The 19,058-nt window shown below is 35.1% G+C and overlaps 2 protein-coding genes across 8 annotated transcripts; one reads left to right on the top strand and one right to left on the bottom strand.

Annotated features, from left to right (window-relative positions):
* Positions 1-555: 555 nt before the first annotated feature.
* On the bottom strand, positions 556-11,515 carry LOC112005523 (DNA mismatch repair protein MLH3). Of its 5 annotated transcripts, none has more exons than XM_065768794.1 (26): positions 11,355-11,512; positions 11,020-11,162; positions 10,868-10,919; positions 10,745-10,792; positions 9,781-9,935; positions 9,611-9,668; positions 8,971-9,028; positions 8,757-8,849; positions 8,512-8,674; positions 8,412-8,427; positions 8,075-8,298; positions 7,448-7,517; positions 7,272-7,355; positions 5,493-6,932; positions 5,318-5,411; positions 5,108-5,214; positions 3,923-3,996; positions 3,583-3,780; positions 3,125-3,169; positions 2,996-3,049; positions 2,796-2,902; positions 2,411-2,459; positions 1,767-1,826; positions 1,578-1,650; positions 1,090-1,175; positions 556-972 (listed from the first exon to the last, which is right to left on the bottom strand). In XM_065768794.1, exons 2-26 carry the CDS (start codon positions 11,143-11,145, stop codon positions 799-801), a joined length of 3,708 nt encoding a protein of 1,235 aa, XP_065624866.1. In that variant the 5' UTR covers positions 11,146-11,162; positions 11,355-11,512; the 3' UTR covers positions 556-798. The 5 variants fall into 5 exon arrangements, 4 of the variants coding, with proteins under 4 accessions (XP_065624866.1, XP_023893550.2, XP_065624867.1 ...); XM_024037782.2 differs by having other exon boundaries at positions 8,075-8,295; XR_010627144.1 differs by lacking the exons at positions 556-972; positions 1,090-1,175; positions 1,578-1,650; positions 1,767-1,826; positions 2,411-2,459 and having other exon boundaries at positions 2,842-2,902; positions 3,125-3,230; positions 11,355-11,515.
* A 2,848-nt stretch (positions 11,516-14,363) lies between these two features.
* On the top strand, positions 14,364-16,911 carry LOC112005522 (uncharacterized). Of its 3 annotated transcripts, XM_024037778.2 has the most exons (3): positions 14,364-14,552; positions 15,221-16,521; positions 16,656-16,911. In XM_024037778.2, exon 2 carries the CDS (start codon positions 15,248-15,250, stop codon positions 16,481-16,483), a length of 1,236 nt encoding a protein of 411 aa, XP_023893546.1. In that variant the 5' UTR covers positions 14,364-14,552; positions 15,221-15,247; the 3' UTR covers positions 16,484-16,521; positions 16,656-16,911. The 3 variants fall into 3 exon arrangements, with proteins under 3 accessions (XP_023893546.1, XP_023893545.1, XP_023893544.1); XM_024037777.2 differs by lacking the exon at positions 16,656-16,911 and having other exon boundaries at positions 15,225-16,641; XM_024037776.2 differs by lacking the exon at positions 16,656-16,911 and having other exon boundaries at positions 15,221-16,641.
* The last annotated feature ends 2,147 nt before the right edge of the window (positions 16,912-19,058 follow it).

Genomic DNA, 19,058 nt, shown 5'->3' with positions numbered 1-19,058 from the left:
ACGATCTCACCTATCTCCCACGATTCTACGTAGAATCTTAATTTTGACAACCTTGTCCTTAGCATAATTCATTATAAAATAGTTGCTTGGAATCACCGGGAGTGTCGATCAGTGTTGGTCGATTAAATAGCCACGATCATGTTTAACATTCCTGGTTATATCCTCTAAGCTATTTACCAAAATAACAAAACTTAGGATCTGTTTGGTAAGAGATTTCTAATAACATTGTTTGTATTTTTTAAAAATATGTGTGGATAAAAAAATGTGAAAATATTTGTAATGTTGTTTAAATATTGAAAACTATTATTTAAACCATAGTAACAAATAAGCTGTTAGATACATTATTTAGATGTTCTTAAGGTTCCCTTTAAAAATTCAGCCATGTAACTTTTTTCTCATGAATAGAAGTGTATTTTTAGTTAAGTACTGTCACATAGTTGAATTTTAGGAAGGGAACTTAAGGAACGATATCTAAGTAGTGTACTTAAGCTTTGGCCTCACCAAAATCATCTCCAACTTCCTGGTTATATCCTCCTATGAATGAAGACAAAAAAGTAAAGAAATCGTGATTTATTATGTCCAGATGAATTTACTGAGCAGGGTTCCGACGTATACTGATTACTAAAAGTGAGCTATACACCAAATGACAAAGAATGAATTTACACTTAACGTATACTGATTACTGAAAGTGAGCCATACACCAGATGACAAAGAATGAATTTACACTGAACGTGTCAATTAACATGCATGTAGGGCTGCCACACTGATTCTGGGAACACCTTTGGTGTCTCCTCAACTCTAACCTCTTGCAGAACTTAACCGCTGTGCCGCACGTTCAATACCGAGTTTTTGTCGACGTAAACCATGCCACAACTCACTTGAACTATCACCCAAAAATCCGACCTTAGCTACCTGCTTGCGCAAGGCCTCCAAGCTGACAAGAGGGACAGTTGTGGGACGTCCATGAGCACACTGCACAACACACGTTTCACAGTTACTCAAGATGACAGCTGAATAATTCTCTCTCATACACATGAAATCAATTTGCATAGACCTATGTAAAAATGTTTTTAAAGAAAATTAACTCACTTGAAAACAAAGTGAGGTCTTCTTTAGCTCTTCAACGATGAGGGAGCATTCTGAAGGTAACAAGGAGTCCCCAAACATAATTGCACCTTAATATAATAACAGAGTAACAACAAAAGTAAGGAAAAACTCTAGAAATAAGAAGAAAATTCATCTTCATAGAAGGTGTTGTGCCAGATTCTTCTTTCACATAAAATAAAAAAGAAAGGGCCAGCTGGCTAAAACGTGAAAACTTGCAAAGAGGTTAAATAAAAGGGAAAAGTCTCAGATAGTCAGATGTAACACTGAACTAAGAAAGATTCACTTCCCTTAGTACACCAGCTCATAACAGAGTATTTTGTTATGGTAATTACACATAAACCCACTCAATGATATTTTGTATATAGTGTAAAAATCTCCTCCCACATGCACAGACTAGAATAATAGTTGTGCGCTTTTCAATACACCATTTGTTCATGACTTGCATGTTTTTTATGAGATCAAGAATTTACCTCTGCATGCTTTCATATTAAGGATTCGAAGAACTGAAGGAGGCATTGTTGAGGATCCATCTGTATCAGCCAGCTACAGATTGCACAATAAACTGGACTTAGAAAGGCATTGATTGTGTTTAAAGAAGGTAAAGAATAGAGGGTAACCAGAAGAAAAGGAAAAGTTCCAGTAAGAGGGTCATATGATACCTGCTGAAGAAATTCCAAAAGATCTACATCAGATAAATTGACACCTAAAATGTTGGGTACCTGCATGTGATTATAGAAAGAAATTATATTACTAAATATAATAAATACATGAGAGGCAGCACTTATGCAAAAATTTCAACTTTGGCTGCAACCAAAACAAGCTGAGTGCTAATTTTTTGACTTGATTCAATTTAGTTTATATAGGCTTGAGCTTAGCTCAAGCTTTGAATCAAGCTTATAGCCTAAGAAGCTTAATCATTGCTAATCATAAGATAGTCAATCTTAAACTCAGGCTATTTACTTTGACAAGCCTATATCAAGATCAAGCTCAAGCCTGTTGAAAGCAAGTGTTAAATGCATATACTTATCAAAGTATGTTTCTATGCTTTAACGTATATAGACTTGCACACTTAAGAATCAAGCATAGCTATGGTTGATCTTAGCTCAATTTTGTAATGAGCGAAGTTGAGACATCAGTGGATCAACAGCCAAGCAGCTCACAAGCAACTTGGCTCATTTGCAATGACCATAAAACTTTGGTTTTGACAATTATTTGAGAAATATGAAAGTCCTTTTCTGACATGTTTTTAGCTCATAATAATATTGAACATAAGAAGAAAATGAGAAAGGAGATTGTGCTTCACCGCAATAAGTGTGACAGCTGTTGGCCGCCTGTGGAGAATATTCAAATTCCTGCCACAATGGTTAATGTTACAAACCACAAATTAGGGTAAGAAAGAAAAATAGAAAGAAAGAAAAAAAAAATTGTTGCCTCGAGAAAAAAAAGGGGGGCAGAACTACAGAACATGATGAACAATATAACAGTAAAACTACCATCTAGCCTCATTAACAGTGTAAAAATACATGAACACATGCACGTTAGCAATGCCTCTTCATGTCTTTCCCATCAAAAAAGTTTCTTTCTGTTGTATCTATATTTCAGAATGTGGATATTGATATGCTAAACCAGCGCTGTTTTCTCATAATTAGATAACCAACAAGTACGAAGTTTTTCTAGGTAGAGAATACCTCTTGAAAGACCTTGAATCTTGACCATGAATGTTGCAGATCCAACCCCAATCTTTTATCTCTTCAGCATAATATTGCAGTAACTGATAGGCATTCTCTGGCAGTGTCTGTTATTACCATATTTAAGTCAAACTTTTCAGAGATTCGAATGCTCCATATGCTCACGGAAGAACCTAAAAGAGCATCAAATTCAGACATACCAACTCTTGTTCAACATCAAAATAACTTGTTGTCTTTGCTTCTCCAGATAACACCTAAGTAGACATAGTCTTATAAGCCATGATATATATATTATCATTTCACAAGTTCAAACAACTAAACATTCTTACCTTCTTTCGCAGTTCTTCCAGTCGGATCCTTTCATCTGCAGCATGCTACAGAAGAGCACCATTGCCAAGTCATAAATCCATCCAAATTTATGCAAATCCACTGTGTCTGTGTGTGTGTGTGTGTGTGAAAATACACATGTTTCAGGATGAGTGAACAAGTAATGAAAGCATGTTTATATATAGGCGCCAAACTTATACTTTTCTCAATCAGTATGTCTACAAGTTTTTATTTTTTTATTTATTTTTTATTTTTTATAATCATGTCTACAAGTATGTTTACATAAAGCAAAGAGGCAACTGTGGGTAACTTAATTCCAATAGAAATTCCATCAATCACAAAATTGTATAAAAACTACAATTGATCATTAGTGCCCTTGATCCCCTCCAAAGACCACCATGCAATTCAGTACAAGGCAGATATTGCATGAAGAAGTAGAAAAAAATAGTAATAAATAAACCTGGTCAATAACGGCAAGTGTTCCACCAGCCACAACTGGAATGAATTTCTTATCCACCTGCTGAAGAACTTTGGCATTACCCAGGCAGTTCTTGTTGATAGATTTAGGAATTAATGAATCACTGGCAAGATGCAAGAATCCCGAAGAGATGTCAAGAATTTTACTTTCATCATGAATACCACATGATCTATTTTTGTTCTGTACGAAAAAGATAAAACCCATCATTCACTAGTTAAATGGATGTTTAAATTACTTGTCTGTACACTATAGTAAACTTGAATAGTGATGAAAAGCTCATCTGTGTATTAAAACAGTCTTTCAATTTGCAAAATTACTCAACTGTTATCTGGGAAGAGCAATTCTGCCATTTGGACCATGAATCCATTGAATCTTGAGTTTCCTTTGAGTTGGAGACTGAAAGATGAGATAGTGTAAGGTCAATGCTATGTTAATCTATTATGACAATGAAGACATAAGAAGCAAGATCCACAAGCCAAAATGAAACAAGGCTTTGGCTGGTAGATTTTTTTTTAAAACTTGATTAAGGAGGGCAATTACATCATGCAGCCTGCCCTGAATGGGGTGGGTTTTCCCCAGTACATGAAAAGGATGGGATGGGGACGGGATTCTAAATTTAAACTGAGGCAGGTTTGGAGTGGAGACAGGTTCTGATCTTCCTGCCCTGATGCCCTTGGTATGTTACTTCAAAAACCCATATGTTATTTTCATTAGTGTTTTTTTTTTCCTTCTCCGGCCTCTCTCTCTCTCTCTCACGCACACACAAAGAGACAAAACTCAGTGCAAATAAAGTGTCTTGGCCTCCACAGAACCAAACCCCTTCAACCTTCACTGCTGCATCATTCTTCACCAACAAGCAAACATCAATGACCTCCTCATCCCCAGACAAGAAGTCATCCACTGCCTCTGCTTCTTCAAATAGGCCATCACAAGCCATTTTCTTCAGAGAAGACAAAGAAATTCTCTAGATCTGGTCATTTGAGCTTTTTGGCTGGTTTTTCTGTATTGTGGTTGGTTATGTAAATATTGTAATCTTCTTTGGGTTTATATTAAAGTTCTGATTCGTTTTTTCTTTGGTTCCTGGGACAACTTGGGGTAAAGGTAAAAAAAATTGACATTTGTGAATTTTCTGAGGGAAAAAATATCAAGCTTTTTAGAAAGCCAATTGATATTGATGTTCCAAGTATTATTTTTCTGCTTGTGTTTATGTAACATGTGTGATTAATTTGGAAAGTTTATATCAATGGTATTGGGTTGTAGGATGGAGGCAGGTTTCTTAGCCCTGTGCATGGGGCAGGGTGACAGGGAGGGGTTTTAAAACCTGAGGCAAGAATGGGGTGAGAACTGGGCACAAAAATCCCACATTGTTGCCATCACTAAACCTGATGCAAAATTAATTGCTTGTTGGCAAATTGATAAATGCTTCTAGCATTATTGAAGAACTCAATGTTCCAGTTCACAATCTTTTATTTACAAATGGCACACTTTTGCCTAAATATTGGCTTACCTTTAACTGGAATGGTACCTTGAATGTAGAGATAATGGGACTGTTCATACTTTTCTCCTTCAATCTCCTTCAGGTCTGAAATGCCTGCCATCTTCTCCATATCTTGTCTGAAAGCAAGAATAAGGTAATTTAGGAATTCAGCAAGGCAATATTGCATCAAAACTGGTATAATAAGAATATAAAATTTTAAATAAAAAAAATCTGTACTACCTAGTCTCTGACAACAAATGCTCCACAGAATTCGGCTTAGAAATTAAATGAGAAATACCAGAAGGTTCTTTTGCATGCTTCAACTTGTCTGCTTCTGAAAATTTACAGACATATTTTAGTTAGTTTTGCATCATTTTGCCACGTCTTAAAGGGCAACTCAAATCACAAATAATACCTGGATAGGTAAGGGCATTATCAAAGGTTTTGGCATCAGGTTTTCTTTCAGGATGATTTAAGGAAAAGAACCTCCTTTTTCTTCTGTAAAATGGTGGAGCTGAATGGCTTCTTGATCTTTCTTTAGGAACATGATCCTGTTCACAATCTTGATATCTCATTGAATCCCTTTGGCCTTTATACTTATCAATATCCTTCTCTTTAGCACACGAGTTCAGATATAACCAATCGGTCTCATCTGGTAATATATCTGGAAATCTAAAATCTTGATTGTCTCTTTGAAGGAATTCGCAGAAATCTCTACTAGAATCAGAAATACCATTAAATTCTAATTTGCTATATGTACAACTTGAGGTGCCATTTTCCAGGCTGGAGACCTTTGACATGATATCATAACTAGATTTGCAGCCCCTTTTTCTGTTATCCACAAAATGCCCATAACTAGTGCTTTCACCTGAGTGAGAACTCACTCCAGGGGCATTTTTGTCCTTAAAATGCTCAACATCCCATGGTGTAGCTTGAAATAAGGGATCTGAGGTCGGGCAACACCAATCTGAATTTGAGGTCCATTTACCAGAGCCAAAGTTTGCTATTTGTGTGAGTGAATCAGATTCAAGAACATCTTCAATGAAATGTTCTCCAAAAGATGGATCTGACTTTACAAAAGCTCTGGACGAAAAATCAAATTCTCTAGGCAATTCACATTTTGTAATTTCTCTGGTGAAGGGCTGATAGCATGATGCCTCATCTTGCCACAAGCTCCTCGAAAGGAAATCAAAAGTATGGTTACTGCCCTCAACTTCTAGAATATTAACTTTGTCATGAGCACCTGCTTGCTTCCAGTCAGTCATGGAGCCATTTCTTTGAAATTCAAATCCTTCATCATTTGCAAACAAAGACCTTTTAAGTGGCAGGCGTTGTTGTGAAGAGCAACCCTGCAGCAAAGGTCTTTTTATATCCCTGCTAAAAAAGTCACAAGATAATGCACGCCCTGCTGATTCAATGTCAACATCTGGAACAACTTTAAGGGACTGAACTCCACATGCTGAACTTAAACTATTTTCCTCCACATTATCATCGAATCTATTTTCCAAGAAATGATCTTCCATGGATAAAGAATTGTTATCAGATTTCAACAGATGGTTGTCATACCTACATGACACTGTGGGTATAGATTTGGCCTCAAGACCATCCCATGACTGTAAAGTATAATCCTTTTGACAAACAAACCCCCTCTCAACTTGTTGCTCTTTAAATTCAGCAGAAATTTTCTGCAAGTTCCCAGGAGGAATTATATTGTGTGTGTGAGACAAATGGTTGACCTCTTTTGTTAGCATCTCTAAAGGTGAAGAGAAAATGTCAATAGAAGCTTTATGATTTTGGATCCTGCACTTCTTTTTTGCAATTTCAGAGGTTTCTGACAAACCTACTTCAAGAAAATCTAGCAACAAAGAAGGTGATATTTAGCTTTGAGCTAAGAGAAAATCAAACCAAAGTTATGCATATATTCATAAAGCATGCTATCTAGATAGCATGTATGACACAATATCTTTCTGCTAAAGTTTAAAGTATTTTTTAAACGCAATATCATAATTACGTACAACTTGTAAGACATGGAACCAATTTGATTCGCATCAATAAAAAATGAGGCCATTTAAAATTCAAAAGAAAATAAAAGACGATTTCTTCTGTACACAGCCTGTGTATCGGGATTGCTTTTTTATTAATGAATTTATTTACTTATCAAAAAAAATCAAAAGAAAAGGAAACATATTTTTACCTTCTTCTGCTGATATGATATCATCAACTTCCCTCCACATTTTGTCCTTTCTTATTATATCAGTTGCATGACTAATGGAGTCCCCTGAAAAGATCTCAGAGATTAATAAAAGTTTCAGAAGTCCCTAAATCAAATTAGTGTTAATAATCAGCAACATGTCATTGTAGTGGGTGTACCAAAAGCTAGATTGTCCTTCCAAAATCGTTGAATGGCCTTCTCAGTGAAGGCAAGTATAGGGCCCCAATCCTGGCAAGAGAAAACAAGGAGAAAAGAAAAAAAATCAGTGGTGCCATGAAAAGTATTGGATTTCTTAACCATTTCAAAGCTCTTGGAGCTTTACTTAAAAGGTGAGACTAAGAATTTCCTTTGTGCAGTGACCAAGGATTTTTATTTTTATTTTTAATTAAGTTTTTATTTCTAGTTTTATGTCCTGTGGGAGTGTCCCCAAAAGATTAAAAAAAAAATCACTAAAACTAAGAGATCAACTGTTCAGTAACACTCCACAAGGGAAGAATTATAAGCAATCATTTTGAGAGAGAGAGAGAGAGAGACAGAGAGAGAGAGAGGGACTCATAATGCAAATTTTCAATTACTGTCCTAAAGTCGAATAACCCCACCTGAAAATTTATGGACATTTCAACAAGCCTGGATAAATAATAAAGAAATCACCGAGAACCTTAATATGATTTATAAACATTGAACCACTAGACAAAGTCAAATTAAAATAAACAGATCCAGAGAAACTCACACGATCAATTAGAAATTAAACGTAAATCAGTAGATCAGACAAGAAAGTGAATCACCTTGAACTCAACATATGTCTTTGATGGTTCAAAGGTTAAATCATAGAGAGATCGAGGGCAAATTAGATTCAAAATATAAGCTGGGTATGCTTGAGACCTACTTCTCTTCCTGTTTTTGGACCCATCATTGACTGCCCATGAATCCAAACACTCAAACCTAGTGGCCAGTTGACTCAGCAGTTTGTGAATTGGACCTTTGCAAACGAACCGCGAGTTAATATCTGCTACTATGTAAAGGTCACAACCAAATTCTCATAACATATAATCCTCTCCAACCCATGACACTCACCCTAAAGACAAAGTACACTGTTGACATGTGTATACAAGAAATGGATACAGACATATTGAAAGGCCTGCAACAATAGACATTACATAATTAGAAACAGGTATAACAAAATAAATGAAAAAGTACATAGTTAATCAGTTAAATCTTCTACCTTAATTCCGAAACCATCACATGGACCGGATATGAAGCCAGAAAGCTTCAATATACCATCACTAGCATTCAATTCATGAAAAGAGTCAGAGACTTCAATTCCAAACCCACTTGTCAATAGTGACAAAGGAGAAGAAGAATGAGTGCAAAGAAGTTCGTCCCCACTGCATGTTGAGAATAAAATATATAAGTAAACAAACATGATAATCAAACTATCCCCAAATTGCAAAAATGATAGGAAGTAACCTTTCACTATCAACAACTTTGAAGGAAACTTGCGAGTAGACAAGGGCAATCCTAAGTACACATTTCTTGACTGAGTGCAACACCTTCTTGGGGCTGTCAGTTCAGTAATGCAATTTGGAAATCACAAGTGCACTAAGTCAGTTCAAATGGATACAATGGTTATTTTATTTGAGGCAAACTACATCAAAAGTTGTAATGGACCAAAAAAAGGAACCTGGATTGCATATATTTCCTCCGAACTGGCTGGTTGTAAAATAAATCACGAACAGTAACTGCAAAGACTCAAGCAATAAATAATTGAAAGTTTATTGTATATGGTTATGCAAAACAATATAGAAAAGAAAATTATCCACATAAAGGTAATTTCAAGTTACACGTTCATTTGGATATATATATTTCAATTTGTAAGTTACACACGCATTTACACAAATTTGACAGATTAGCAGTTCATATTCACTATTCAGCAATGATCAATGTAATTGTTGTTGTGAAGTATAACACATAATAAGTTACACAGATAGGTCAGAACATGCCAAGAGCCTTGTAGCATAACTGGCACCTCCTATTGTTTCCAATGGAGACAAAACAGGGTTCAAATCCCTATTCCTCCATCGTAAGTATGGAATTATTTTTTATTTTATTTTTTTAAATGATAGGTCAGAACATGCATTTTACTGAAAACTAAACTCGACAACCAACCCCACTGCCAAAAAAAAAAAATTAAGATAGCTCAAATGATGTGCAACAGGTTTACTTCATTGAGAGAGAGAGAGAGCATAAACGGCATGAATGGATCTTCAAATAGGGTAGTATCCTAACATCAAATAATATCATTGACAAATATAATATGTTACCTGCGGTGCCTACATTCTTCCTGTCATCATCAATTTCAAGATATAAACACTTGCATCCCTATACATAATAGATCAAACGTCAACCAGAGCCAAGCTTGCATGAATAACAGCAAAATTAAGCAACTTGCACATGGAATAGCAAAATTGAAACAGGAACGAACTGCCGATACCTTAATGACTTTACGATATCCATTTGGCCTCCCATATGCTTTTGTTACAATTTCCAACAATGAGACATCAGAAATGGAAGCCAATGCTTCTCCACGAAAGCCAAAGCACCCACTTGCAGCATCCATATCAGCCAACTGGTGAAACTTTGATGTTGCTGCTCAGAAATACCCAAACACTATCACAACTTCATCTAGCAAATCCAAATCCATATAAGATAAATCCTCATTTTTAATGCATCTCAATTCAATCCACAAGAATTACCTTCAATGTTCCCCTACTTGAGTTAAATTATACTGCAAAATCCCCACCACCAAAACCGGTACCTATTAGTTAAAAATTCCTAGACAGTCCCAGGCTCCCACTGTCCTCTTGATGGATAGATACTAGCAGTTAATGAGCACTTCTATTTCTTTCTTTATCAGATACACTTACAAGTAATATGATGATCCACACAAACTGTCTGAAACAGTTAAGTTAGCCTAAGTAGTTACTGAGATTAACTTTGTCAAAACCTACCCATCCAAGTCATTTGGTTTCATTAGGGAGAACAGTTTTTCTTTCAAACAAAACCCATTACCTACTACAAAGAAAAATTTTGGGTCCAAACATATATTACAAAACTCATCACTTTATTTTTCTGAGGCTAAATCTAAAAACAGGTATTAAAAAAAAAAGAGATGTACAACTTAAGGTTCTTTAGAACATTAAGCCAAGCCCATTATACTTTACTTCCATGCTATTGTAACACTGTCAGGTACTACATTGTTGTATTGCTAGGCTAACATCCCTTTTATATACAGGCCCCATGCATAGTTTCTCTATGTGATTCAGTAATACATTCCTGATTCCATCAAAGTTAAAACAAATGACTACTCACATAAGCACTTGAAAACCATTACAAGCATCAACTAGAAAGAATCCAGGCAAAATACACAAAAAGAAAATATCAAATAACTTGGTTACCATATCTTTCTCCCAACAAAACCAATCCATCCCGAGTAATACCGGATCCTGCAAGTACATCAAATACTATTGAAACTGAACATGCTAAACAGATTTAACCCACTGAAGGAGTTTAGTACTTACCATCATCCTCCACTTTCACATAACACGTGCCAACCCCTACATAAACTGATACCTAAAACCCCAACAACAACAACAACAACAAAAAAGTATCAATTCTCAGAATTTCAATAGTGCTTTACCATACAAAACTTTCGCGAGCAAAGCCTTTTTACCTTTGTGGCACCGGCATCGAGGCTGTTAAAAACGAGCTCTTCCACAACCCTAGTGATGTCGAAGAGTATGATGCCGGAACGCACTGAACTCCGAACTGCCTCTGGCAATGGATTGATGCTCCTCATTCACAAAATTCAAGCATCTGAAATCACAAGCACAAATAGTTTCAACCATTGCAAATTTCCAATCAATTTTAAAGCAAAGTAATTGTACGAGTGTGAAATTTTCAAGAAGCAACCAATATTGGATTTGGATAGTATATTTAATTTCGGGAGAAGTGAAATTTGAGAGAGGCGGTGAAAATGTAAAGAGGAATCGAACCTTGGTTGCTTACCTGACGATTAGATTCGATAATGGTTAGGGCTTAGGGTTTCGAAACGAACGTCGACGTTTTGAGCAGACCAGAGCAAAGCAGCACAGCGAGTTTCAATTTTTGTTTTTGATATCGCGGGTTTCAAATGCGAAGCCGAAGAAGAAAAAGGCGGTCGAGGGGTGAGTGAGCGTTGTTATAAATGGATGGTAGCCTATGATAAGATTACACGTAAGGAGCTTTATTTGAGCCATAACGGGGGGACGCGTGTCACCTTAATGTAGTGCGCAACCGCCGCTACTTTTAAATTTGTTTTCCTTATTAGTCTCTTTTTGACGGCTGTAGTTTTCGCCGCGGGTGATGAAACTGTGAAGTATGAAAGTCACTTAACTTATTCGGTATATTTACTGACTTTTGTAGTTTTATTATGCCCACTCCAATTCTTACAAATTGCATTGGTTGTTTTACTTTATTACAAAAATACCTGCAATTTTGTATCTTGTAATTACTAATTAGTTAATTTTCTTTTTTCCTTTTTTTTTTTAAATATATGATTACAATTTTAATAATTTGTGGAAAATGTTTAGCTCCAATATGATTTGGAGTTTTCTTTCTCCAATTCATTATATGGCGATTGAAAAAATTATTTATGACTAACTTTAGTCACATAACTTTTTTAATTAGTCATATGACTTATGTAAATAATATATATAGATAGTCTTATAAATCATCGCCTAATGGATTAAAGAAGATAGTTTTAAACTAATTTGAAACTAAACTATGATTAAACATAAAATAGATACACTTAATGTAAACTTGTTGATAAAAAAAAAAAAAAATGTCAACATTTTAGTAATAACGGTAAATAGATGTCCTTGATTATAAAAAGATAGATGTCCTTGGTGTATCAATTTCTATTAAGACATGCGTGGATGGGAGACTATAAGACAAATAACATATTCAGTGTGCGTTTGGCACTCGCTTAAAAAGTCAGCTTGTTTTTGCTACTATTCATTAGTGTCATTGCACTTTTTTTTATACTATTCATGGGTCCCGTTGTACTATTTCAACTAACTTTTACCTTTATTTACAGTATTTTCAGCAAAAAATTTTCAATTTTAACAAAATAAGCGGATCCCAAATAGATCCTTAATAAATTATCAGTTTAACATCACCAACATTAAACTATTGCATATACTCATCAATTATCAAAGGTTGGGTCCATAAAAGTAAGCAACGTGGACTATAATAATTTGTTGTTACCATTAATCTATTCTTCAATTAAGATTTTGGTATACCTCTCATTAGTTCATCTTTAGACAAAGTCGGGTACAACCCATTCTCCCTCTCCCACCAATTAAGGTTTCTCCTCGTTAAGAAGCAAACAGAATAAATTAGTAATAGAAATATGAAGATAATGGTTTACCTAAATCGAAGGGCATCGTCTAGTGGTTAGGTTTTTGGTGTGAGGATGGCAATGGTGGGACATTGGTTCAGCTCAAATACTATTACTTCCTATCACTTAGAAAAATGTTGTATTCATACGCGAGATTGAGATTATACTATAGTTTAACCCATTTAAGAGAGTGTCAATGAATTTCTCACTTTCACACAAATTGTGGGCTCGTGTAAGTGAAATTATTCATTCCTTTGGGAGGAGCTCCCTCCTCTTACAACAAGTGTATTCCTGCGAGAAAATGAAGTTAGACTATAGTCTATGGTTTATCCCACTTGAGAGAGTACCAATGAATTTTCCACTTTCACACAAATTGTGAGCTTATATAGGTGAAATTAATAATTATTCATTCTTTCGAAATGAGTCCTCCATTCTCCCACTGGAGGAGTGAATAATGTATTCTTGTATAAACCATTTGACATTTTTTTTAATAGATAAAATGCTACTACAATAATGTTATAGGGGTCTCCTATATTTTAGGGGTAAACATATATTTAATAAAAATAAATCAATTCACCCAACTGCCCTAATTTGATGAGTTGTGGGAAATTTCAACTGAGTGTGAGATTGAAATATATTGATACACAAAAACATAATAGTCAAGCAAGTCTCAATTTTGTTTAAAAATAAATAAAAGAACTTAACTTGAATGAAGTTTAGACCAATCAAACTTTTACTCGTGTTGTGTTTTCATTCTTTTTCTATTTCATATTTCATCAAATTACTATTTTCCAACTCTCTCTCTCTCTCTCTCTCTCTCTCTCATATCAAGAACTTGCTAACCCCTCATAGTTCCTTGCCATTGTCAGCCTTGGTTTGTTCAACATCACCATTTTTGGCCCTTGCTTGTTCACAATCACAATCCCTTTTGAAGCTTCAATGTCAATTTTCACTCAATCTTTTTTGTTCGTTGTTGTTCACCTTTTTGTTACTAAAAGCTCATATGTTCCGTTCATAACTCCATCTCTCTCATTGTCCATTGTTTGTCGTTCATTGTTGTTTGGCTTTTTGCCACTTACTAAAGGCTCATATGTTCCGTTCATAACTCCATCTCTCTCATTGTTCATTGTTGTTTGGATGTTGAATTTTGGGTTTAAATTGTATTTGTCTCATGCTAGGTTTTTTGTTTGACGATTTTCTTTATTAGTTATGACCATGAGTTTTTGGATATTTTTTATTCATTTACGGGAAATCTATATCGGATATATAATTAATTTGAAATTAAAGTGCAATCAATTTTGATTATTTCGATGAACGACAATGAGTTCAAAGATCTATCAATCAACATGATCGGGTCGAGTGATATGTTCACCCTAAATCCGAGTCCTTTTTTTTTTTTTAATGAAATCTGAGCCCAATTGACCCATTAGGCTATTTTCCTTTTTTATTTGCAATTTAATTGCACAAACAAATACACAGAGAGAGTTTTATTTATTTATTTTTTTATAAATCATACATAGAGAGAGTTAAAATACTCCTAGTAAAAGTAGGAGGAATGAGGGGCATATACGTAGATTGGAAATGAAAACAAGGTTACTTCGAATAGTGACAGGAGTTAAATGGTTTTAATGGGATTTTCGTCGTGGGGTTCTAGAACCAGAACCAATCGAAATTCTTCCTGACATCATATATAAGAGGAGCTCCGGTTTTCATTACGACCCTGGATTTTCTTCCTCATCCCTCTCCCTCTCTATCCTCAAACCCTAATTCCAAGTCTCTCTCTATCTCTCTCTGTGTGTTTCTGCTGCAATAAACAAGATCAGCAGGTAATTTACGCTACCTTCTCTTCCTCATTCACCAACTTTAGCTGTGTCTGTGTTGTTTTTTACTGTGTTTCTTGTATTTCGCAATTTAATGTAATGGCGCTTGAAGTGTCATTGATTTGTGTAATTCTGCTAAATCGAGCTGGTAGCATGCTAGATTGAATCGTTGATATTGATTTTGATTTCATTTCTTGGTCTTTGATCTTAATCCTAGGATAGATAGGGAAATCCGATGTTTTGCATGGTCTGGTGCACGAATCTGTACATGTTTGCATGTCTGAATTCTGTTGCGCTTTTGATCTTCTGGTTTTGTCGGTGATTTAGATGTCATTTGATACTTTGTTTTGGTTGCTGACAAAGTGAGAAGAACAGGAAAAACTAAATTCAGCTAAAATGGTTGAGACAGATTTGTCTGAGTTTGTTATTATTGTTATTTTTGTGTTCGTTTTGGAATCTAAGAAATGGAGACTATTGAGGGTATGGATTTGAATGAAATTTTATTCGTTGATATTGTTAACCAAACATGTACAGATTTTATGTGAATCATTTGAAAATGGGTTGAATTTAATATTGGACTTGGATGTAGTATGTATGTGGCTTTTCCAAATTTTCATAATGGATTTGGGATTGGTTAACACTGAAGCTGTAATACTGTTGATGTTTTGTTTTAGCCAGAATGTGAATGGAACGGTTGATTTATGTACGGGGAGGATTATTCAAACTTTGGGTGTGAGGCAAAATACATAATTAGAGGAACAATGGAGGCTAACATATGTGATGTTAATCACTTGGATTCGGATGTCCTTTTGCCTCCACGAAAGCGTCTTCTTGCTGGATTGAAAAAGCAAAGCTCGGAAGTCGATGGTGCTTTGCATCTCTCTCTAGTTGCTTCTTCTTCTTCTTCTTCTACTTTCACGTCTGCATCTGCATCTGTTTCCGGTTCTGCATCTGCTCCATCTTTTGCATCTTCAAGCGATTATGTAACTCGTCTTAACAATCTAGTGAGTTCTCATCCGAATAATCCTAATGTTACACCAGAGGAGATAATTGAGGCCTCAAGATCAGCAGCTTTTGCTGCAGCCAAGGATGCAGAGGCTGCAAGAGCTGCAGCCGAAAAGAAGGCTGCAATAGCGGCAAAAGCAATGGCTGCTGCCAAGAGTGCTTTAGATCTGGTTGCCTCATTTTCTGAAGAGGCAGCCAGTAAGGAAAGATACCTGAAAAAAAATAAGCAGAAGAAGCATGTCCCAGTTCAGCTCTTGTACAAAAAATACCAACCAATTGAGAATAACAAGACCGACGAAGAGTTGGCCCGCACGTTGCATAGAGCTATTAACAGCTCTCCAAGAATCTCAAAGAATTCTCCAAGTTCTGACTGGAAGGGTCATAAACACAGGAAGCCTAAAATCTCAGCAAGTCCTGAGAAAAGTAGGGAATCCAATGGGGCAATCTTATCGGAAAGAATCCCAAACTCCCCATCCATGTGTAATGGTCATGCTGTAGCGGGCAAGGTCACTTCCCAAGGATCCATCCGAGAGTTATACACGCTTAAAGCAGATGAAAAGGCGTGCAAGTCTGATATAGCTGGCCAACTAGGGATGAATAATGGGGAAGCAGAATCAAGTCAGCCAAGGGATAAAACTTTGGAAGATGTGTGTGTCACTGGTAAAAAGAGGGGAAGAGTGAAGCTAAAAAAGTTGCCCTTAAGCATATTTAACTTTAGGGATCAGGCAAACCCCAATGGCAAGATGAATGTGAGTTCCCCATTGACTGAAAAGAATGTGGACAGCCCTACTGCTAGCAGTAAGCCCTTATTTTCAATGGAACCTTCAGCTGATGGTGTGATGATGCCAATTGGGGCTGCACCACCAGTGTGGAAATGCCAGGAGTTCAAAGCGCCTGCATGTGTCAAACAAAATAAAGTCATGCAGTCATGATGTTCAAATCGCTACTGCGATAGAAGTTGATAGCTGAGGTAGGATTCATGGTGCTCTTTCTATAGAAACGGCTTTATTTGATTTATCTTTTTGCTCAATTTTTATGGCTTTGTAATGAACTTATAACTGAATGTAAATTAGATATTTAATTGTTTGCATCCGTGCTTTACAGAATAGCAAAGCTTGAAGCTAAGATACGAGTGATGCAATAAATTGCATAGTATCTGTTGACAAGTTGCATATTCATCCCGGTCTTAGATCCAATCATAAATGAACAATACAATCCAGGTGTCTTTGGTAATGTAATTGGGGCAAATGAATTCTTTTCTTTTCCTTTTTTACACCTTTTTATAAACTGAAAGTGAAAGCTATGCATGAACTAATTGTAAGCAGAGTAATATATTTAACATTTGATGTTAATTATTTCACCTGCAACAAGTTCCACATTTTGAAAAATGGAAACACTGTTGGTGTGGTGGTTACTTCACTAGTATAAATGTTTATAGAATGTGTACAACTTGATATCACTTTGACATGCCTGGGACATCAAGTTGATACTCAACGTTTGCAATAGAAGTTGATACTCATGAAGTCTTGGGCGTGTCAAGTGATATCAAGTCCCTGGGAGACTCAAATAATTGTAAAAAAAAAAAAAAAAAAAATGGAAACACCTTTAATATCACATATAAATTTAATGAAGCCAGATAAAAGCTTTGCTTGGATGAGTTTATTTTCACCTCAAGCGGGAGTGTACAACTTTAAAGAGCATTTTCAACTCTGTTTTTTTAACTTTAAGTTGGCTTAGTGGTTCTTAAAGACTCATGATATCTTAGGTTCAAAACCTCTCACCAACATCTTAGGACCATCTCTATGGGATTCCTTCCTATAATAACTTGGTGCGTGTGGAACGGTTGGACAGGGGATTGTGTACTCCTAAGGGAAAAGTCAGATACTCTCAGTTGTTAAAAATAAATATAAAAACTTTGTATTTTTACACAATAAATGGGAAAATACATATAAAAACTTTGTATTTTTACACAATAAATGGGAAAATACGCTCTTCCACACACAACACAAGCAATGATGTGAAATATCATTTACAAATAAACTTTTGCTAGTGTAATTTACCAATGTACCTGATTTTGTATCTTTCACTTTTAATAAGATTTATCTTAATTTAGAAAAATAAGTTAGATACATGTATAATAGAAGTTTGATAAAACTAGGTCTTGCATGTTGTCATTTTGCCATATAGCTCTCCTATGTATTACTATGAAGCAAGGATACGGGTACAACATGGAGACAGGACAATTTTTCAAAAAATAGGACACGGTAAAGCGAGACATGTCTATTAAATTTATTTTTATTTTTATTTTCTATATATTATTAAAAATTTATTTTTTATGTAATGTTAAATATATATCAAATTAAAAGAAATAATGGATAATTAAACAAATCCATGACCATTAAATGATGCTTACAAATTAGAATACAAATCAAGAATAAGGATATTCATTAATTTTCACATACACTCTTACTATTTAGTATTTAGAGCATGCAAGCTTTCTTTGTTTTATGATAAGGTAGTCGATTTCTCTTATTTTTGTGTCATGATCATGTCCTGCATTTTTTTTAATTAAAAAAAAGACATGGTTAGGACATGTATGCAAAAATATCCTAAACATGTCAAGTATCTTACATTAATACAATATAGGAACTACACCTCAAATAAAGTGTCTGTTCTTCTTCTATGTATAATACATAATTTGTTTTTTACCAAGTGCATAACACTTTTCTTTTAGAATGTAACAAAGGAGGGGAGTAATAGAGATTTATAGAGTGAACAATTAAAAAAAAAAAAAAAATTCTATACATTCACTATACTATGCTTACATATATGTGGATACCATCCATATATGCCGAGAGAAAGTGTAGTATATTGTGTGCACTAACTCTAGAACTTTCATCCAAAAAAAAGCACAAAAATCCACTTCCTCCGAATCTAATGTCAGTCTGGCAACCCCACATGTGGTTCGATTTGATTTAATGTTTCTAAAAAAGTTGGAAAAAGAAGTCAAAGTAACAAAATTTACTCTCAGGGTATCCAACGATACTTTGTTACAGCATACAGATTAAACGAAAAAATGAATGGTTGGAGCAGCAGGAACAAGAGACAGAAGAGGTTATTCATTGGTGATTTTGCGACTCCCAGTTGGATGTTGTCCTGTGCTGTATTTCTAAGTAAGATTGTTATAAGTGTCGGTTGCTATAATTATGGAATATGGACTAATGTTGTTTGTTTGTCCTCAAGTTTCGAGTTCTATTTGGACTAATTGAGATTAGTGTCTCTCGAGTTTTTATGATCTGTTTAGTATGCGTGTTTAAATAACAATTTTTAGTTTTTTTGAAAATACTTATGGGTGAAAAAGTATGTAGAAAACTAGAAATACATGTAATGTTATTTAAAAACTGAAAACATATGTTTAAACTCGCATACCAAACAGGGCAATATATCATAGACTCCCTAAAATATTGTTCATTTATTTTTAATTATATGATAAAATTTAATTAACTT

The sequence above is a fragment of the Quercus suber genome, unplaced genomic scaffold (genome assembly GCF_002906115.3).
Source record: "Quercus suber isolate HL8 unplaced genomic scaffold, Cork oak 2.0 scaffold_997, whole genome shotgun sequence".
NCBI classification, from domain to species: domain Eukaryota; kingdom Viridiplantae; phylum Streptophyta; class Magnoliopsida; order Fagales; family Fagaceae; genus Quercus; species Quercus suber.
This window is presented reverse-complemented; position numbering and strand designations above follow the sequence as displayed.